The sequence below is a fragment of the Hemicordylus capensis genome, chromosome 3 (genome assembly GCF_027244095.1).
Source record: "Hemicordylus capensis ecotype Gifberg chromosome 3, rHemCap1.1.pri, whole genome shotgun sequence".
NCBI lineage: Eukaryota > Metazoa > Chordata > Lepidosauria > Squamata > Cordylidae > Hemicordylus > Hemicordylus capensis.
The window spans coordinates 210,594,617-210,617,881 of record NC_069659.1 but is presented as its reverse complement, the minus strand read 5'-3'; the positions used below and the strand labels follow the sequence as shown (position 1 = coordinate 210,617,881).

At 42.2% G+C, this 23,265-nt stretch overlaps 1 protein-coding gene across 10 annotated transcripts in view; it reads right to left on the bottom strand.

Annotated features, from left to right (window-relative positions):
- Window positions 1-23,265, bottom strand: part of LOC128352324 (heparan-alpha-glucosaminide N-acetyltransferase-like) — a 255,724-nt gene that overhangs the window by 215,937 nt on the left and 16,522 nt on the right. For 5 of the 10 annotated variants that reach the window (XM_053312818.1, XM_053312819.1, XM_053312826.1 and 2 more), the window contains exons 2-3: window positions 10,074-10,143; window positions 6,991-7,045 (exon numbers count right to left, since the gene is read on the bottom strand). In XM_053312818.1, coding sequence (XP_053168793.1) covers window positions 6,991-7,045; window positions 10,074-10,143 — 125 coding nt within the window. Of the gene's footprint in view, window positions 1-6,990; window positions 7,046-10,073; window positions 10,144-18,810; window positions 19,173-19,674; window positions 19,801-23,265 lie in introns of those variants that run through there. The other 5 variants (XM_053312821.1, XM_053312822.1, XM_053312825.1 and 2 more) reach the window with 5 other exon arrangements.

Genomic DNA, 23,265 nt, shown 5'->3' with positions numbered 1-23,265 from the left:
CCGGTTCAGTTCAACAGTTCTGGGCTAGAACCAACCCCCCCCCCGCATTTGGTCTGGCACCCCTTAGAATCCCCCCCGTTCGGTACGGGGGTTCACGAAGGGTTTTTTAAGGGTTTTTTTTAACCTTTAGCCCCTTGTGGGGGCTTCCTCTAGGCCGTGGAGGGGGTCCGTGAAGGTTCCCCCTCCCCCCACCAGCCCCCTTCATCACCATCGTGGCCCGTTTTAGGACCTTTTTTTTGTCCCATTCGGGCCTTCGTATGGTGGCACAGTGGCCATGTTGTCTGCCGACACACATGCGCAAATGGCCTCTGTGAGGCCTGGCATGGCCCAGGGCCTCACAGAGGCCATTTGCGCATGTGCGGCAACCATTTTTTTTAAAGGGCAGGGGGGACCTTCACGGACGCCCGCCCACGGCCTAGAGGAAGCCCCCAAAGGGACTAAAGGGTGTGTCTGTGTTTCAGTCCAAATTCGGACCAAATGGGGGTGGGGAGTCAGTTCTAGCCTGGAACCGTTGAACTGAACCGGTTTGATGTAAAACTGAACCCCCCTCGAACTGTTTGCACACCCCTAGTTCTGAGTCCAGATGTGCCCAGAGTAAACACTGGAATCTGAAAAGTACCTAGAAAGTCAGGAGTGAAACCTTGACATCCTAAATGTAACAAGTCAGACAAGGCTCCCAGAATTCCCTAAAAAGCATTCAATAAACTTTATTCAATAAAATTTGTTATTAATTAGATTTTAAATCTGTGGTTCTCAATTTCTGGGGGTTCCCTGTTTTATAACCATAGCCTTAAAGGTCCCATATAAAGAGGGAAAGGGGTATCAATGACTCCCCCTTTTCCCCTTTGTAAAAGCTTTTTGTTCCCCGCTCCAAGCCCTGCTATGCTGCCTCATTGTGGATCGGGGGGGTGCTCCTGGGAGGAATGAGTTAAATACACTGGGAGTACTCCCAGTAGGGTCACCCAAGGCATGAAAGTCATCCCAGCTACCCAGCTAAAGCAAGCAAACACCTATATTGGGGCAGCAGGGATAGAGAAAGGTGCTGGAGGTGAATGGTCACTTTAGTGACAATGACAGCATCATTTCATACTGCATGGGAGAAGGCAATGGTAAACCACTCCTGTATTCTACCAGGAAAACCACATGGATATACAAGATAGAATGATTGTTGATGTAGTACTGGATGATGGGCCCCTCAGGTCAGATGGTACTCAACATGCTACTGAGGAAGAGCTAAGGATATTTCAGAGTACCGATGCTGTTTATAATGCAGTTAGGTTAACACCTTTTGGAGGTCTAGCTGCTCATGTTGCCATGCGGGAAAAGATAATCTGAAGCCGCAAAGACAGAATCACATTGAAAACGTGGAATATAAGAAGCATGAATATGGGAAAGCTTGACATAGTGAAAGATGAAATTAATCAACTAGAAATTGACACCTTGGGCATCAGCTAATTAAAATGGACTGGAATGAACAATTTCAGTTAGACTGTTTACTATTCAGGACATGAAAAACAAAGAAGGAACAGTGTTGCTTTCATAGTCAGGAAGGATATAGCAATGACAGTTCTTGGGTACAATATGGTCAGTGACCGACTAATATCAATTAAATTTCGTGGATAACCCTTCAACATGACAGTTTTTCAAGTCTATGCTCCAACGACCAATGCAGAAGAAGAGGAAGTTGATGAGTTTTATGCTCAAGTTCAGTTTGAAACTGACAGAACATGCAAACAAGATGTGCTGGTGGTGGTAGGAGAATGGAATGCCAAAGTTGGACATGGTAAGGAATAAAACACGGTTGGACTGTATGTCCTAGGAAACAGAAATGAAGCCGGAGAATGACTTCTTAGTTTCTGCCAATCTTCATTGCTAGCAGATTCTTCAAATAACCAAAGCAGTGCCTATACACATGGATATCACCAGATGCAGTACACAGAAATCAAATTGATTACATTATTGGTGCAAGGAGGTCGAAGAGCTCAATTATAACACCAAAGACTTGGCTGGGGGCCAATTGTGAAACAGATCACGAACTGCTCATGTGCAAGTTCCAAGTCAAGCTAAAGTGGGGCTGGTGGGGTGGGCAGAGAAGCTATCTAGTTTCCACGATATGATCTTAAGAATGTACCCACCATTTTCAAGGAGACAATCAGGAACTGCTTTGAAGTTCTGAACCTCATTGATAGGGAACCAGAGGAACTGGTGGTTAAGGACGAATGCGAAAAGAAACTGCCAAAGACCAAGAAACAGAAGAAAGCAAAATGGATGTCAGAACAGACAGTGGAAATTGCCAAGGAGGAGAGAAGCCAAAGTCAAGAAAGATAAAGACCTCAGGAAGGAACTTAATAAGGAATTTCAGAAAGCTGATAGAAGAGACAAGGAGCAGTACTACAATGACATCTGTAAAGACCTTGAGGATGGAAATAGACACAGGGGGAAAAGGCAAGTTTCCCAAAAGTTCTCTGAACTCAGAAAGAGGTTCCAAGCTCAATTGGTATGTTAAAGGATGCCAAAGGACAGATAGTAACTGATTCAGAGAAGATCAAATAAGAGATGGAAGGAGTATACTAGAAATCTGTACAACAGCGACATCAACATCCAAGATACTCTAGAAGATATCCTCTACTTGCAAGAACCTCTAAGTACGGGAAGATGAAGTTAGATCAGCATTGTGGTCATTACCAAGGCTACAGGAATTGATGGAATAGCTACAGAAATATGGCAGGCAACAGAAGAAGAATCAGTCAAGGCTTTAACCAAACTATGCCAGCAAATTTGGAGAATGACACAAAGATCAACAGACTGGAAGAGGTCAGTCAACATACCTGTACCAAAGAAAGGAAACTGAACAGATTGCACAAACCATTGCACAATATCCTTAATTTCACATGCTAGCAAACAAATGCTCAGAATCATCCAATGCAGTTTAGAGCCCTACGCAGAAAGGGAAATGCCGGATGTTCAAGCTGGTTTCAGAAAAGGCCGAGGAACAAGATGCACACTGGATAAATGAGAAAGCCAAAGAATACCAAAAAGAAATTAGTACATGCTTCATTGACTACAGAAAAGCCTTCAATTGTGTTGACCATATCAAGTTGTGACATGAAAAATGGGCATCCCAGAACATCTCATTGAAGAAGCAGGACAGAAAAAGCATTGACACTTTTGAACTTTAGTGCTGGAGAAGACTTTTGAGGATACCATAGACAGCCAGGAAAACAAACAAATGGATCATAGAACAAATCAATCCAGAATTTTCACTCAAGGCACATATGACTAGGCTCAAACTATCATACTTTGGACACATTGTGCAAAGACCCAGCTCCCTTGAGAAGTCCATAATGCTGGGAAAAGTGGAAGGAAAGAGAAGAAGAGGACGAACAACAGCAAGGTGGATGGACTCGATTACAACAGCAATGACTGCACCACTGAGAGACCTAAAAGGCCAAGCTGAAGACAGATCATCCTGGAGAGAATCTATCTATGTGGTTGCTAAGAGTTGACACCGACTTGACAGCACTTAATCAATCAATAGCTTTTTGTAAGTCTTTTTTTTTTTTTAGTGAAAAGTTAGCCCTGGAAATGGAAACCTAAGCATTAACTGAAATTTAAAATTTTGGCTAGTATATAAGCTTAAGAACTGGGACCTGGTTGGGCTGATCAGCACAATTGCAATGGCCCACTATACTGGGGGCCAATTTGGATAATATATTTGGGCAACCCCACCCACTGGCCAATGCTAGATGTGAGTGATATGTCCTGCATTCCCTCCTAGCACACCAGTCTGCATTTTCATAATGGCATGCAAAGCCAAGTCATCCAAACCTCCATCTTCATGTGCAATTGGGAGGGTACAGGACAACACACAAAGAAGGACATGCACATTCACATCCCACATCTTATGGTGGGCAGGGCTGGTTAGAGTTTCACCATCACTGTAGCGCTAACATGACTAAGAGTTAACATGATCTAATGTTCCACAAGTTGCTAAGGTGACACAGAACTGGGCCACAGGGAGTAGGCACTGGACAACAGCCACACAGCTACAGTGAGCCTGTTCCCTGTGGTCCAGTGCTAAACCACCTTAACAGTAGTTAGGATCCTATTGTCTTCTAGATCTTGAATGGGATTTCTCTCAACTGTTTCTTTCTTACATTTCTGTTAATGTCATCCAAGGTTTTGATCTCAGCATTGGTAAATGTTTTGTGATGTCCAGAAGCAAAGCCACAAAGCACCTGATTACCTAGCCACCGAAGTCATAGCTACACCTTGCTCAGGCCCGAAAGCCCTATTCATACACAGAAGGGAATAAGAGTATGCAACATCAGTCCCTGTGACTGGCAATGAGGGATCTAAATTGGCCAGTCCTGACATACATACTAGATGCCTTCTGCCCTTTCCTAGTCAATCAAGCACAATCTCCCACACTCCGGTTTCAGCTCTAGTTCCCCGTTCCTGGCTTATGGGAACCTGGGTTTGAAAACACGCATTCCAAGTCTTGTTCCTATGAATGTTCATGGTTCCAGCACACTTACACAGGAGTAGCAGAGTCTCCCCACTCATGACCTGAATATCTGAAGCAAGTCTTGGGGTCGGGTGGAGATGAAGACTCAACCCCACCCATTCATAAGTGATGGATGGAGGTGCTATCGCAAGACAACTCTCCAGAAACAAGATGTTACTGCCCATTTATTCACTTGCATCGTCAGCTTTCAGCTCCTTGTACTGATGCGTTTTAATTGCTATGCTGTGCTCATTTTGTGTGTGTGTTTTCATACTGTAATTACGGATTTTAATTACTGATTAGCTAATTTTTTAGCTACTCTGATGATCTTTGAATCTGCTCTGATTATATCTTAGAGGAACAGGATATAAATGTTTAGAAATAAATAAAAACAAAATAAAAACACCTTCTCTATAAGAGAATACCTATAGGCTCTTCAGCTAACCTGCCACATATATTTTAAACAGCAATAATCTACTGCTGCCCTTGACACAGTTCAAATCTGTCCCAACAGTAATGTTCTCTAATTACTGTCAAGTTAGCTGCCACATTAAGCAAAAAAAGAATATCACCCAGCATCTTGTCTGACAGCAAACCGTATTGAGCAAGACAGGAACACAAACTAGAGCCCCACAGCATTTTACTTGCAAGATATGATTGCTATCAGCTGAAAGAAAGAAAGAAAGAAAGAAAGAAAGAAAGAAAGAAAGAAAGAAAGAGAGAGAGGGAGGGAGGGAGGGAGGGAGGGAGGGAGGAAGCTTGTTTGGAGGGGTTTCTGTTTAATAGGAAAAAAATGATTTTTTAAAAATGTCACTAGCTCCAAGCTCATGACACAAAGCCTTACTCATAACAGCAGCCACAATTCTGGCAGTTAATAAGCTAAGTTACACATGTGACATGGAATCATCTCTTCACATGCTTAAAATGTGTGTGCCTGATCAGGGGAAGAGGTATTTGCAGTAGATGCGGGGGGGGGGGGGGCAGGCACCACCTTCACACATCACACCAAACCACGGGTTGACAAACCTGAGGTTAATCCTTGAACCTGGAAATCGTCCCACAGATTATCTTCCAACCTGTCAGGCAACCTCCAAATTCAGAGCAGAGGAAGAGCCCCTCCTCTCCCTGGTCCGCCGAGGCTGTATCTGGGCAAGCTTTGTGGTGCTCACATTGCCAGACTGTGGTCAAGGCATCAACACATAGCAGGGTAGCAGCCATTGGCCATGATTTGCAAGGGGGCGTGCCCAGCGTGATTGGGCCTTTTCAACATGGACCTCCCACCCGCAACAGGGAGAAGGCATTTAAATCCTTTTAAATGGCATTTAAATCCTTTCCCCCACAAAACTTGCATCGCCACCCTTGCAAGAGCTCCGCAGCCAGTCTCTCACAAACAGGATTACTGGTAATGGGGGCATGGAGAGGGCATTACATTTCTGCTGTTCTGGAAAGGGATCATGGTGGCTTCCTAGGAGGGAATATTATATCAAGGTGGGCAAAGGATCCTGTGGTGTGGCCCACTGTGATAAAGGATGCTCCTGTGATGGCAGACCCGGTCAAAGCAGTCCAGGAACCCCCAACACACTCCTGCCCCCATGTTGGGCTGCCAGCTGGGGATTAGCCCTCTCATGAGAAGGTCAGTCCACTGGGCAGAACCAGAGGTTCCACTGCACTCTCATGGGGTAGCCAGTCCAACTATAGGGGGCCCCACTGATGCGAAGTCCCTGTTATATCTGTTAAAAATAGAACTCATACTCCTCACCTTCCCCTCTACACTCAACCCCCCCACATTCCCAAGGAGTCTGGGCCACTCCATTTGTCCAGCCAGGACATGCCTGGACCAGGTTGCCCAGTTCCTGGTACCACTGGGACGCAACGTGCTTCTGCAAGTACTTTGTCATTACTTCATTTGTAGAGACCTCTCTACAAAGTGCCCATCTTGTCATCCCATCCCCTTTTCCGACATGTTGCCGGAGTGGGGGGGGAGGATGGGACACAATGGAGAGCAAGCATCCCACAATGTGGATTTTCCCTTTGACATGCTTTGAAGGTTTGGACATGGCAACGTGGTGTCCCTGTTGTAAGGCAATGGATGGAGGAGTGCAGCGACAGGAGGGGATGCAGAAAGGCAGCCAGCAAGGAAGTGGTGCTTTTCTGGGCTGGTCAGAGCCACCCTCTCTATGGTTTCGGGAGCTGCCATGGCACAAAATCCAGGTTACAGTGGTAGTAGAATTCAGATGATATGATGGTGCTTCCAAACCTGAGATACAGGCAGCAAAACTCATTACAAACCAAAGGGTTTGGGGAGTGAAAACAGGGATCACTTTTGTGATGAAACCGTTGTTTCAGGCATTTGGATGACCACGAAAGCAAACCTCTGCCTCGCTTGCCTCCGGTTTGGCATTATGTCCTAAGATGGCCAGGGAGAGACAGACAAGACACATACTTCACAATCCAATGTTAGCAAATGATTAAAATTTACTTACATGGGAGACAAAGTTATGCTGAAGGCGACGACAGTGTTCCTGTGTACAGTGAAGACTGCAAAAGTTTAAAAGGCAACATGTCTATTAATCTAAGATTCAACATTTATCAACTTCAATGCTAGCTCAAGAGTTAGGAAACCTACATATAAACAATGTGGTTTTAAGAGAGGTTTACTACTTCTGAGCATTAAAAAAAAAACAGGAAACTCTTCAAAACATCTAAGAGAGCAAGTTACCTACTGGCTTTCAAAAAGAGATATGGGTTCCTGGACCCTCTACGTACATAAGATAACGGTCTCATTTATTTAAGTTAATCCAAATTTGTAGGAGATAAAGAACATGATGTTTATCCAAGTTGCTAGGAGAGGAAGATGAAGATGAAAGTTACAATCCAACAAAGCTCTAGGCACACATGGGGGCAGAACTATATACAGTGCCGGAGATTTCTTTGAAGTTCTACTCGGACCATTAGGTCTGCTAAAGAGGCAAGTCAGTTTTCAAATTGAAAGGGGGCTTGCTCTTGCAGCCACGGCAGTATTTTATTTATTTATTTTATTCAATTTCTATACTCCTCTTCCAAAAATGGCTCAGGGCGGTTTCCACAGAGAAATAATAAATAAGATGATCCCCGTCCTCAAAGGACTCACAGTCTAAAAAGAAACACAAGATAGGCACCAGCAACAGTCACTGGAGGTACTGTACTGGGGGTTGACAGGGCCAGTTACTCTCCCCCTGCTAAATAAAGAGAATCACCACGTAATTGCAGTGAAAACAATGGTTGTGTGTTGGTATTTCCCTGTGCATGTGCATCAAATTCCACTGGTCAAAAATATCAAGATCTGTCCATTACAGGTTAGGGATGTGCACGGAACCGGCGTGGGTGGGGGCTCGAAGGCAGGGGGCATACCTTTAAGGGCAGGGGAGAGTGCCTTTATCTCTCCTGCCACATTTCCCCTGCGGGCACTCCATTTTAAAAGTATCCTTCGGGGCAACAACGTACCTCCCTGCCGCCCCATGTCCTCTTCAGCCGGAAGTAACAGGTAGTATCCGGTGCACATGCGCACATCGGGTGCACGTACACATGTCATGCTCGCTCGTATGCATGTCAGGCGCACGCACCCTGGGTACTTCCTGTTACTTCCGGCCAAGGAGGACATGGGACAGCAGGGAAGTACGATGCTGCCCCAACAGACACTTTTAAAATGGAGCGCCGGTGGAGGAAATGCAGTGGGAGAGGTAAGGGCACCCTCCCCACCCTTAAAGATATGCCCCCCACCTTCAAACTGGCCAAACAGCCAGTCATTCAAACCAGTTCAGAGGCCCTTAAAATGGCCTCTGAATAGGTTTGTGCACATCCCTATTACAGGTTCCAAGTAGAGGCAGGAATTGTTCCTTCAGTTAGGTACTTAGTAAGATCTTACACAGATATATGAGCCCTATTTGGATATTCTTAAGAGGCGGCTGTACAGGAATACTGTTGTAATTTGTGATTGTTTAGCAAAACATCAAGAGGAAGCTGCCCACTTCAGTTACGAAGTAGTGCAGAGCCTTATTGTCGCAGTTAGTCAAGAACAAACATGGAGATTGTAGTGCAGTATCCAGTAAATAAGATTTATTACGTTAAGTACATTTGAGATAGGAAAGACCTATCCTAACTATGAGCTACATAGTGAATAGGAGTGGGCAAAGAGAGATGCTCCCATCTGTTCTCCAAGGAGAAAGGAAGTAGGACTGAGTCGCTAAAGGAAATACCTGAGGAGTCAAGGCAGGCGTCATAGAGTAGAGGCAAAGCAGGGACAGGTAAAGGGACCCTCACTAACTACTTCTACTCCCAATACCCCTAGTGGTCATTAGGATAGTTGGTGCGAAAGATCAATACACTGGAACTCCATTTCCAACAAATACAAGCCTCTAAAAGTACACCACAAATCCTACCTCGGCAGGTCTCTCACTCAGTCCCCCAGCACGTCGCTCATGGTTACAGTGTTAGTCTGAAGAGGCGAATGCAGTAAGCATGATGGCAGGTACTGCTGTAATTGGCAGGCTCGGGTGCCATAGCCTGCCAATCATGGAAACATCCACCATCATGCTTACAGTTCACCTCTACAGACGAACATTAGTGAGTGATGTGTCAGGGGATTGACTGAGTGATGTACATGAGTAGAAGCCTTTGAAAGTATGCCAGAGGTCCCATCCCAGCATGGGCACACTTTCAAAGGCTTCTGCTCATGTACAGCATTTTGTTAAGGACATGTGTAGGGCTATGGGCACCGATCTAGTTTGGGTCATGGGCAACGCAGTTATGCATAACAGTTGGTAGCCTCAGATGGGGATCCAAAGCCCCATGGGCATCAAACATATCCAGCCAAGGACCAACGTGAGAACTTGGATATGATACACATCTATATACATATTTGCTTCAGCTCTGCACACAGAAAGCTGCTTCCATAAGTGACCTACAATGCTGGACATTGGCAATGGTCCTCAACTAAATGCCCATAGCCATAAATATGGAGTAACTGAAACACAGGAATTCATACAAGTCCTTTTTTTGGTGTATGTTTATTTTAATTCCTTGCATTATAATATTTTTAAATAAATAAATATAAAAATATATAGAAATATTTAAATAATATTTGCACACATTAAATCTAGGAAAATACATATAGATTCACACATTATCATTCCAAAAACTAATACATAAAGACATTTTTAAAATAAATCTGTTTTGCTCCTCTCTACCTTAATGTGGACAGATATTATTTTAGACATTACTGCTCTATCCCACATTCGAGAAGAATACCAACTATAAATACTAATAGGATTTTTTTTCCAAATACTATGTAATGCTTACTTTGGCAGAGTTTAGCAAACGTAAATCCTGCTGTCCCCCACACCTCCCTCCCAGCTCCATTAATGTAACCTAATAATACTACATGGTACAGTTCTTGAAGGTGGGGTTTTTCTTCCAATTGTTTGCCCTCTGTTTCCAAAATTACTGGTAAGCACAATGATCCCATCTTTCACTTATCACTCAGTAGAGTAATAACATGGGAGCCATGAAAAACACAAAACACACTTACTTGGAGATATAGGAACTTAGAATATACAGGAGGGTCATGGCACTCAACACACCAAAAGCCATTAACAAAGCTGAAAAGAAAAAGAATATCAGTTACTTGTGGTTAAAGATTCTGTTCCTTCTCCATTGCTTTGACTACAAACAGCGAGCATTTCTGTGTGGGATATTCTGTTAAGAAATATACCATTTTATTCTGTAAAAATGATCCTATTTAGTAAAAGGATTGCTTCCCACTGCAGATGAAACATGCAAAGCTTGATCAATATTCTTTAATAAAATAATACGGTCATTTAAAGGACCTACCATATACATCTTTGTGATATAACTGAAGTCAAAGAGGAAAGTGTGAAAGGTGGGGTCGAACAAATCCATACTACTCTTTGCATACACCAAGGCTGTAGAGCCCTGTCCTTGCACTTTCATCCTGTATCACCCCATGCCTTGAAAAGCTACTTCCAAATGTCTGAAATCCTTTGGAGTGGCATCTGGTGCAGTGCAAGGAGCTGCAATCTGAAAAGGACATTATGGAAGCTCCAGTGCATGCCTGGAAGCATTTGGGCATGTACATGGAGGTCTTTCAGATCTCATTCTAAAGCTGCAAATAATTGATGATGATGAATAGGTTTTGTTCAGTTTAGATTCCAGTTTTTTATCTACAAAAAGTCACTTCCCAAAAAAATACCAAGAATGGTATTTTGCACAGAATTTGGCATCCTGGTAATCTCAGCTTTCATACACAAAAAAATATATCTTTCAGAAACAAAAACTAATTTCTAGCTGACAAGGGGTATAGACCCTTTGTATAAGGCTTGACTACTGTGATACATATAGTACTGTAAAGCATACAGTATGCATTGCATACTCCTGCTAACTGAGCAAAGATACACCTTTTAAAGTGGTGATACTCTTAAACTTAGCAGTGGGAGAGCAACTGGCCCTATCCAACCCCAGCACAGCATCCTTTCAGTGGCTGTTGCTGGCATCTGCCTTATGTTTCTTTTTAGACTGTGAGCCCCTTGGGGACGGGAAGTCATTTTATTCATGTATTATTTATTTTTCTATGTAAACTGCTTTGAGAACTTTGGTTGAAGAGTTCAACCAAATATTCATATTGATATATGAATACTGATATTCATATTGATATATTAATATCTGTAGTAGTAGTATAGCTTGATTACTGTAATGTACTCTGTGTGGGGCTGCCTTTGTACATAGTCCAAAAACTGCAACTGGTACAGAATGCAGCAGCCAGACATGTCTCTGGGACAACCCAAAGGGATCATATAACACTTATTTTAAAAAGAATTGCACTGACTACTGATATGCTTCCAAGAGAAATACAAAGTGCTGGTTATTACCTATAAAGCCCTTAATGGCTTGGGTCCAGGGTACTTAAGAGAGCACCTCTGTCATGAACCCTGCTACCTATTAAGATCATCTGGGGAGGTTCGATTACAGTTGCCACTGGCTCATCTGGTGGCAACTCGAAAACAGGCCTTCTCTGTGACTGCCACAGGGTTTTGGAATACACTCCCAGTCAAAATAAAAGCTTCTCCATCTCTGCTTGCTTTTTAAAAGACCTTTAAGTGTCTTGTTGAACCCAATGTTGTCTTTTGTATTTACAAGGTGACAATTTACTGAGGAGCACTTTCGCACCAATGCATTCCTATGTAGGAAAACATCCTAAGATTTCTAGAGCTTGGCTGAAAGAAGTGCATTGCACAAAAATCTTGGTACTGAAAGAAAAAAGAAAGAAGGAAAAAAAAAGAAAAACTGAACTCCTTTCAGTGAGTTTTAAGGGAATTGTGAAGGTGCTCCAAAAGTGGTTGCTTTATGGTTATTTATGGTCCTCAATTGGCTAGCAACATCCATGTGACCTGTGCAGCACATACTTTCAGCACTCTAAACAGGTTTTCATTTGTCCCTAGTGATGTCTGATTGGTTGTATATCATCATGAAATCATCAAATCCAGTATTTGATCCCTAGTTGAATTGGGAATGCTGGAGAAAGAATGAAACAGAAGAGGAGAAAAAGTCAAAGCACCAGCAAAGGAGGAAAATGACCTTGAACCGTAGTAAACAATTACAAAAAATGTTCTATGCAGGGCTATAACTAAGGGAGATGGGGCCCATGTTCTCCCCTCTGCCCAGCTGCCCCTCAGAGTGAGGGAGATCATGAAGAAAATAGGCAGGGATGAAGCTGGGAGGGGCCTCAGGAGCTGGGGGGGCTGGGTTCTTTGAACCCATCCGCTCAATTATAGCTACACCCCTGGTACTATTAAGGAGCTTTTTTGAGGGGGGGGGCGTCCTACTGAAATCACTATTCCCAAGCTGTAATGTAAACCTAAAGAACATTTAGCTCAGCCTTACTTTCCATGTGTCAGCAGTACAAATACAATGTCTGAAATTTAGACAAACAACTGTTCACACGGTAAAACTGATCTTGGACTCTACTGATTCAGTGAGAGAAACAACATGATTGAATACTCTCCCATAAAACAAAAACCCTACACTCGGAAAACCATCATGCTTCAGAGAAAACTAGGTTACAATCCCTTCCCCCGATACTGGATTTCCTAGTTGCAGAGAGTTTTTTCCTATGCAGGAAAATGTTCGATTGTGCCATTTCCCTGCCGCCCTCTACACAGTGGTACAATTTAGGGAAAGTTTTACCAAGTGATAAACTCAGCCTCAGTTTGTGGATGCCCGAGATATAACTCGTTTTTCACTTGGAAGTCCCATTTCGTCCCTGCTCTATAAAACATATGTAACTATTTCCTGTAACTGCAAACTGATGACATATCTGACTGGATTTATACTCCTGCCAGCAAGCAATATCTATTCATCAGGCATACAATGGAAGATACAAACCCAATCAAATATAATGCTACTGGACTATTTCCAACAGAGTTAATACTACAAATCGAATGCTTTGTTAGGCAATATGTCTAAGGCTAAGAAGTCTTATTCCAAAATTATTTACGAGAGCTTTAGATGCTAAAATATTTCCCCATCCAACTGCTGCAATGAATTGTCTTACAGAGTAATGGAAATTCTCAAATCATGCCACAACAACACTGCAATACTTTAATTAAGTTGCACTTTGCATTCTAATGGCAATTAACAATACTAGTAAAGCACAATACTGGAGGCACCTCACATAATGCTGCATTACAATGTATTTTGCCTTCACCTCCTTCCTCACTCATTAGGTTTGGATGTAGGATTGAACTGGTATCCAGTCTTTAAACAGAAAATTTTGTCTTTTGCATACATACCAAGCTTAATTGTGATCTTTTGGTGCTGAAAGGAAAATCTGCACTACTACTACTACTACTACTACTACTAATATTTATATACCGCTCTTCAGCAAAATTCTCAAAGCGGTTTACATAGAAAAATAAATAACGCATAAATAAGATGGTCTTCGTCCCCAAATAGCAATAGCAATAGCAATAGCACTTACATTTATATACCGCTCTATAGCCGGAGCTCTCTAAGCGGTTTACAATGATTTTTTAGCATATTGCCCCCAACATTCTGGGTACTCATTTTACCGACCTCGAAAGGATGGAAGGCTGAGTCAACCTTGAGCCCCTGGTCAGGATCGAACTTGTAGCCGTCTGGTTACAGGGCGGCAGTTTTACCACTGCGCCACCAGGGGCTCAGAATCTAAAAAGAAGGGCTCACAATCTAAAAAGAAACATAAGGTAGACACCAGCAACAGCCGCTGCAGTGGAACTGCACTCCAGAGCAGTTTACCATGAGGATCCCAACAAATTCATGGAGGACAGGTCTATCAATGGCTAATAGTCTGATGGCTATGGGACACCTTTGGCCTCAGAGGCATGATGCAACAGTGGTCACTATGAGACATTGCAGCTGAGAGCTGATGCTGCCAGGGTCCTAGCTCCAACACTCCTTCTCATCGTTTCATGCTGCTGTCTATAAGTCCCAACTTCTCTCTCAAGGTTTTGAAATGATCCCTAGGCAAAGGCTTAGTTAGCACATCTGCTACCATTTGTTCACTTGGACAATATATCAATTTTACAAGTCCCTTTTCTTGTGCATCCTGCACATAATATTTGGTTTCAGTGTGTTTTGTTTTAAATTTAATTTTCTCCATTAGAGGATAATCAAAGCTGCATCCAGATTTCACAAAAGTGAAAGTGGAGTCCAGCACTTTTATCCATGACCCTACCCCACCCCCAGTGGTCACCAGTTACAGGAGAGCAACAGCAAGAGAGAGGGCTTGCTTGCTTGTGGGCTCCCCAGAGGCAACTGGTGGACCACTGTAGGAAATAAGATGCTGGACTAGATAGGCCTTGGGCCTGTTCTAGTAGGGCTGGATGTTTTTGCACAAAAGCACTAATAACTTCCAGAATTTGCCCATGTTCTGACTGGAAGTGCTCTATTAGAGCGGAAACATGTCACTGAGGGCCAAGCAATTCTAATAGAGCACTTCTGGAATGTAAGTGAGCTTTGGATAGTATTTGCACTCTTGTGCAAAAATTTCTAGGCTTTGGGGAAAATGCACAGCAGCACAGGGGTTTGCACTATATGCTGGCAGATGTTAGGGCTGCTTGCAGTAGACTGCTCAGGATGTCAGCCAGTGTGTTTTATATTTTTCCTGGCCTCTTTAATGAGAGTCAAACTGCTACTTATAGTTAAAAGATGGACTAATGTCCTGAGCATATGTACAGTACTACATTTCTTTCCTTTCTAAAAATATTTTCAAGAGAAAATTAGAACACACCAAATAAAGTAAGTATAAATATGATGAAATTTAGGAAAATGTTAGCTTGATAAGAGAGTACATAAAGTATTAAATATAAATAGTTATAAGCATAATATAATTTTACAATTCTTCATTTTTAGTTTTTAAAAATAATTTGAAATTTGACATTTTAAAATCTATAATTCTGATTGTAGTTTTAGCTTGGCTTTTTAACCTTTTAAGCTTAATTTGGTTAATTTTATTAGTCTGATTTTACATTGTAGTATTTTATAAATGTTGTGAGCCACCCTGAGCAGTAGTGTACTGGAGGAGCGGGATATTTATTTATTTTTATTTATTAGAAGTATTTAATATACCACCCACTTCAAAGACTCCGGGCGGTGTACAATAACATGTAAATAAGGTAACATTAAAAACTGCAAGCAAAAATTACATTAAAAATTGCAAACTAAAATAGATAATGGAAAGGAAATAGAATAAACTACAGGGCAAATGCCCGGCAGAAAAGAAAGGTCTTCAGTAAGGATTTAAAGACCGGTAAAGAGGGGGCTAGATGAATCTGAAGGGGAAGAGAATTCCAAAGAAGTGGGGCAGCTACTGAAAAAGCCCTTTCGCGGGTCCTAGAACTCCGAACCTCTCGAAAATCAGGAACTGACAAAAGGGCCATCTGAAATGATCTAACAGGATGGGATGTAACTGGATGGGAGAGGCGATTCTGTAGGTAAACAGACACCAAGCCCCGCAAATCCTGTATAAATATTTTGAATAAATAAATAAATAATATATCAAGTGGCTGTAATATATCATAATATATCATTTAATATAATAAAATATAATCATATAATAATAAATTATATATTATATCATTATCATAATATAGCAATGATTAAAGAGATCCAGCATGGTGTAGTGGTTAGAGTGCTGGATTAGGACCGGAGAGACCCGAGTTCAAATTCCCATTCAGCCATGAAACTAGCTGGGTGACTCTGGGCCAGTCACTTCTCTCTCAGCCCAACCTATTTCACAGGGTTGTTGTGAAAGAGAAACTCAAGTATGTAGTACACCACTCTGGGCTCCTTGGAGGAAGAGCGGGATATAAATGTAATAATAAAATAATAATAATAAAATAATTAAAAAGGTAACCAACAAATGCAAGATCTAATAATAACACCAGAATTAATAAGTGAAAGAGCAAAGAAAATAAAAATTGGACTACTCCAGGCAACGATGAACTGCATGGCTTTTGGCTTAAACACCTAACAAGCCTTCATAAACAACTATCAAAACAGTTCAATCACATTATGAAAGGTGGTGATATTGAACAATGGCTAACAACTGGGAAAACTCATCTCATCATGAAAGACCCAACAAAAGGTGCAGTTCCAAGTAATTATAGACCGATAACCTGCCTGCCAACCATGTTCAAATTATTAACTGGAATAATAGCAGATGAAGTGATGCAACACTTATTAACTAACAAACAGCTTCCAGTTGAACAGAAAGGAAATTGCCCGAACACCAGAGGCACAAAAGACCAGCTGCTGATTGACAAAATGTTTTTAGAAAATTGCAAGAGAAGAAAAACCAATCTAAGTGTTGCATGGATTGACTACAAGAAAGCCTTCGATTCATTGCCTCACACATGGATACTAAAATGTTTAGAAACAACTGTTGTCAGCAAAATCATTCAGATATTTATTTAAAAAGCAATGAGCATCTGGAGTACACAGTTAACAATCAATGGCGAGACACTTGGACAGGTTAGCATTAGAAGAGGCATTTTCCAAGGGGACTCACTATCCCCTCTGTTGTTTGTAATCGCCATGACCCCACTTTCACAAATACTAAACAAAACAGGCCTCGGATACCAAACATCTAAAACATCAATTAAAATCAACCATCTGCTGTACATGGACGATATGAAGTTGTATGGAAAGTCCCAGTCAGAAATCGAATCACTGCTAAACACTGTCCGTATATTCAGTAGCGATATAGCAATGGAGTTTGGACTAGACAAGTGTGCTGCATTAATAATGAACAAAGGGAAAATAAGAAAAACAGAAGGAATAGAACTGCCCAATGGAAGCAACATCAAGAACCTGGAAGAGAAAGAACGTTACAAATACTTGGGCATTCTCCAGGCTGATAACATTGCACACACTGAAGTTAAAAGAAAAATTGGAAGTAAATACATCAGGAAAGTTAGAAAAATCCTCAAGTCCAAACTCAATGGCGGGAACACCATACAAGCCATAAACACCTGGGCTATACCTGTTATCAGATACACTGCAGGAATAATAGACTGGACCCAGGCAGAGCTAGAGATGCTAAATCGTAAGACCAGGAAAATCATGACCATCAATCATGCTCTGCACCACCACAGTGATGTCGATAGGCTATACCTCCCTCGCAGCTCAGGTGGAAGAGGAATGCTGCAAGTCCATCAAACAGTAGAGGAGGAGAAAAGAGGCCTTGAAGAATATAAAAAGGACAGTGAAAAAGATGCACTTAAAATGGTCAATAATGAGAAACTATTCAACACCAATCAAACAAAGCAGGCCTACAAGAAAGAACAAGTCAAGAACTGAGCAGAAAAATGGAAAAATAAGCCACTGCATGGTCAATATTTGCACAATATAAGTGGAGAATCAGACAGCACCAATACCTGGCAGTGGCTTAAGAATGGCAACTTGAAGAAAGAAACAGAGGGTTTAATACTGGCTGCACAAGAACAGGCACTAAGAACAAATGCAATAAGAGCAAAAGTCAAAAAATCAACCACAAACAGCAAGTGCACCTTTGTAAAGAAGCAGATGAAACCGTGGACCACCTAATCAGCTGTTGTAAAAAGATTGCACAGACTGACTACAAAGAAAGGCATGACAAAGCAGCAGGGATGATACACTGGAACATCTGCAAAAAATACAAGCTACCTGTAGCCAAAAATTGGTGGGACCATAAAATTGAAAAAGTTGAAGAAAATGACGATGTAAAAATATTATGGGACTTCCGACTACAAACAGACAAACATCTGCCACACAATACACCAGATATAACTGTAGTCGAGAAGAAAGAAAAACAAGTCAAAATAATTGACATAGCAATACCAGGGGATAGCAGAATAGAAGAAAAAGAAATAGAAAAAATCACCAAATACAAAGATCTACAAATTGAAATTGAAAGGCTGTGGCAGAAAAAGACCAAAATAATCCCAGTGGTCATTGGCGCCCTGGGTGCAGTTCCAAAAGACCTTGAAGAGCACCTCTACACCATAGGGGCCACAGAAATCACCATCAGCCAATTACAAAAAGCAGCTTTACTGGGAATAGCTTATATTCTGCGACGATATCTATAACAACAGCAACAACATTCATAATAAAATGCAGCCATCCCAGGTCCTTGGGAAGGACTCGATGTCTGGATAAAACAAACCAGGCAATAACACCTGTCTGACTGTGTAAAATAATAATAATAATAATAATAATAATAATAATAATAATAATAATAATAATAATAATAATGGTCTATCAATGGCTACTACTCTGGTGGCTATAGGCCACCTTCAGGCTAAGATGCAAGATGCCTCTCAATACAGGTTGCAGGGGAGCAACAGCAGGAGAGTGGGCATGCCCCCTCACCTCTTCCTTGTGGGCTTCCCAGAGGCATCTGGTGGGCCACTGTGAAACAGGATGCTGGACTAGATAGGCCTTGGGCCTGATCCAGCAGGGGTGTTCTTATGTACTTATATTTATTAACAGTGTTAACCTGTTTATATTCAATACCACATTCTAAATTATGATAAACTTTTTAAAATTACATTTATATATAGCTTCTGGTATCAACATTACATCCCCCCGCCCCTCACTCATATATAGTTTATAAAATTAGATGAGGCTTTTTGAAAAGAAATCTCAGTATGCTTTCTCCCTTCTGGTATTTGTACTTGTAGTACATCAAAGCAGACATGCATATCAATATGTTCTACATTTTCTTCCCTCACCTTTGAGAACAGTTTTGGGAGTCAAGCCAGTGTTTCAACTTGAAGCAAGGAATAGCATCCTAAACATGTACACCAAATGAATTTCCAATGTGTCAGCATTTGAGGGCAAGATCATGTTACAAACAAGCAAATAAACTTATACAAATATAAACAGAGAATGCTAAACAGACAACCGAATAACTCAATTGTGCCAATGTTCTGGCCCATGTTCAGAAAAATACAAACATCAGAAAAAAGTCATTGGTGGTGCTGTGAAAGGTTTGAACCCTTGGCTCCAAACTGCCACATCCCAACCAGACCTGGAGAACCTAGCCAGACTCTGTCTCCTCTCCCGGGCCACTCTCTTCTCACAACTGACCCTGCTCCCCAGTGTTCCATTCTGCCCCTTCTGTTGCCCCAGCAACGAGGCGTTCCAGAAGCCAACTGCTTCATGAGAATGTCTTTTCTCTGGCAGACAAATTGGACCACCCCAGCTTCAAAACCTTACAAAACCATTCCACTCCTAAATTCATAGCATGTTTGCTCAGAAGAAATCCCACTGATTTCAGTAGGACTTTCCCTCTCATAATTCTTAGATTAGATTAGATTCTGATTCTGAACCATAAGAGAAACAAGAATCAAAACAAGCAGAATTGGTAGTGCTCATTGTAATTTTTTTAAGCATGAGAAGCAATAGTGACATAAGATGGGTGAGGAAGGTTAAGAGCTGAGGAAAGAATCCAAAATTAGCTCCCCGTTTCACTAGAAACATACACCTCAGTCAGTTCCATTTCCTTCTATATATTTGTGAAGTAGCATCTCCAAGTGGTGAAAATGTGTTATTGTCTATTGAGAAAGAGAAATATAGGATTTAGAAATCTTTACTTGCTTATGGAGACAGAAGTCATGTTCCAGTCGCCACTTGCCTGAAGCGTCTCCTTTCTTTCAGGGCCAAAAGGCTTAAGGATAGGGGGAAGTAAGGAATGCTCCCATCTCTGCTGGGTAGGGCCACAGGGCTCCACTCCAGGGCTACAACTACTACTACAAATATTTATATACCACTTTTCAACAAAAGTTCCCAACACAGTTTACAATGAGAAATAAAAATGAATAAATAAAGATGGATCCTTGTCCTCAAAAGGCTCACAATCTAAAAAGAAACATAAGATAGACAATAGCAACAGCCACTGAAGGGTTGCTGTGCTAGGGTTGGGTAGGGCCAGTTGCTCTCCCCCTGCTCAATGAAGAAAACCACCACTTTAAAAAGATGCCTCATTGCTCAGTTAGCAGGAAGGCAGCAGAGCTGTAAAGATCAAAAGCAGCGGGGGACACAAAATCCCTCCTCTAGCTGTGAGGAATACCAGGTAGGCTGCCACCATCCACTCTTTTATAGGAGCAGATTCACCCTTCCAAGGGAATATTCTGGGAGAGTAAAGTGGAAAATCCCTCCCTGCAAGAAAGGCTTGCACAGTCTTAGGCCTTCACTGTGACCAGAGCCAGAGGCGCTCTTACCCCCGGACCTTGGGGCCCTGGTCCGTGGCCTTCAAGATCCGGGGGGGGGGCCTCCAGAGGCCCAGGGGGGCCTGCTGCTGCCACCCTGCCTGATCAGGGCACCAAAATTACCTAGGTGTGCCCCTGACTAGAGCAGGAGTGACACTCTTTAACAACAATGAAGAATAATTAATAATTGGATGATAAGGGAAACCATAGAAGCATCAACAATCTCTGCTTCAATTCAAGAAAAACCCTTTCCCAGGAACTACAAGAACCATGCTGTCATATCCAAGCACTTAAACAAAAATAAATTCCCTGATGCCTCTAGCTAAAATGGTCCCTATCCTTCCTGCTTACTTCCAAGTAAGGAATTCCCAGTTGATTCCTAGCCCAAGGCTGTTAGACTCCTTTTGTAGGGATGTGCCCAAACCATGGTTCAAAGCACAGTTCAAGCATGGTTCAGGAGTGGCACAGGGGAGCTTTAAGAAAGAGGAGACCAGGTCCTTACCTGCTCAACACTGCCCCATGCAGTTTCCTTTTTAAAAAAATTTAAAATTTATAGTAAGAAAAAGATACAAAAAAGATAAAAAGAAAATTAGACAGATGCAGTAACTCACATCTCCCATGTGTCTAATACATCAGCCTGGAATTCAGTTCTCTATCATGTCACACTATTCTATCAACTCTCATTTTGATTTAGTCTATTGACCTCCAGTTAAAAATGTTTAAGCAACTTAGGGATCAAAATTAGTCAATAATAGAACTAAAATTATTTCACAAATTTATTTACAGGGAGAATCCAAATCATGCTGGAGTGGCGCTCGATCCAAGTACCATGTGCATGCTGGTGCCACGTGGGGGTACTTGGACTGAGCGCCACCCCAGCAGGAAGCTGCATGGGCAGTGGAGAACAAATAAGGACCTGCTCTCCTCTTTTTAAAAACTCCTCTACACTGCTTCTGAAATTTACTTGAACCGCTCTTCAAACCACTAGGGATGTGCAAACAGGTTTGACCCCGAACCTGTTCGAGGTTGAACCAGTTCGGTTCAACCATTTGGGGTCAAACCAAAGTGCCCCCCCTCACAACGGTTTGGGGGGTTCACGATTTATTTTATTTTATTTTTTTTAAAAAACCTTTAGCCCCTTTGGGGGCTTCCTCTAGGCCACGGAGGACTCCAGAAGGTTCCTCCTCCCCCGCCAGCCTTCATCATCACCGCCGCAACCCGTTCGGCTGCTTTATTCAGCCCGTTCAGGCCTCTGTATGCTGGCACAGTGGCCATTTTGTCCACTGCCACACATGCACAAATGGCCTCTGTGAGGCCTGGCATGGCCCAGGGACTTGCAGAGGCCATTTGCCCATGCATGGTGGCCATTTAAAAAAATTTTGCCACCATGCATGCGCAAATGGACAAAATGGCCATTTTAAGTGACCAAGGAAAGAGGAGGGGCTGTGCAAAATATATCTGTTGTCTATTGCTACATCTATGGCAGACTCACAGGCACAGTTCTCATGACTACACAAATACAAGCCATTCTCAAAACCGTTGTTATTTTTTAGGGCATGCCAACATGCCCTAAACCTCCTTGGGGTTGTCTTTTAACGAAAGGCGGTATATAAATGCAACAATAAATAAATGAATTAAATAAACATAATAGCTGCCTATTGTTTTTTGATATGCTGGATGACGAAATGAAGGAATCTTCTTCTTTTTCTAAATTCCAACATAACCAGCTGGTTGGTGATGGATAATAATGGATTTTATTTATTGTTTTCATTATTTTTTCTTCATCTTCATCATCACCATTATTAATTATTATTATTATTATTATTATTATTATTAACAACTTAATGAAACATTAAGGGAACACCAAAGAGCTCATTGTTGGAAGCAACTGAAACCACAGGTATCTGCAGGTTAAGGGCTGCAAGGAACTAAATATGCAGTTTGAATTTGGCAAGAGGGAGAAAGCCATTGGAAGTTATTGGAGTAGGCTGATACATAGTCTTGAGGGCCAGCAGTGACAATGTTTTGATTTAGGAACATAGCAAACTGCCTTTTACCAAGTCAGACCATTGGTGTCCCAATGTTGTCTACACTGACAGGTAGAAGGCTCCCCAAGGTTTCAGAGAGGGGTCCTTCCCAACCAAAAGATGGCAGGATCTTTTGCATGCAAGGCATGTGCTCTACCACTGAACTGTAGTCCTTACCGTAGGGCCCTCATCATTTGGGGAAATGCTGCTACTTTAGAGCTCACTCCCCTGTTTGGTTGCATGGGCAGTTAGAGCCCCTAAAGTGTCCTGCAGATGTGCCTTTAGATACGCTCATATGATATTTGCATTGTTATCAGTTTGCCTCACCAAGGCAAACCTAGCAACATGCATTATGTGAGCTTCACACTAACACATACAGGCAAGTTTTCTCTTACATACACGCACACATATTCACATATTAAGGCTATGCACACGACCGGGAGGGGGGAAAGTCAAGGACAGACCTACCTCCCCCCCACCCCCAGATTATCACAGATCCTTCCTTGGGCATGCCATTGCATGCCCACATGCTCTACGCTGCTCCATGCGGCATGGATCTCTGGAGGCCAGGACTCCTTTTCCCGGCCTCCAGGTATCCCTCCATGCACCACGCAAAGAGTGTGGTGTATTGGGGGATTCCCCTGGGAGCCAGACATTCTGCCCAACTCTGTGTATGCTCGGGCTGTGTGCACTCCACACCAATAGCCTAATCCAGGCTAGACTGCCCTAGTCAAGATTAGACTGCTTGTGAGAATAGCCTTATTCTCTTCTCACATTCACAGGCATGCAGGCTATCAAGCACAAATTTACATTAGAAACCAAGAAGCCACCTCCATTTATCCCCACCATTTTTCTGTGCCAGGTATTCAAAAGCTTCTGACGCGGTCTTGGAAGTCAGATCAAAAATTGTGCTGATAACCAAGAAAATACGCCAATTTAAGTTCTTGAT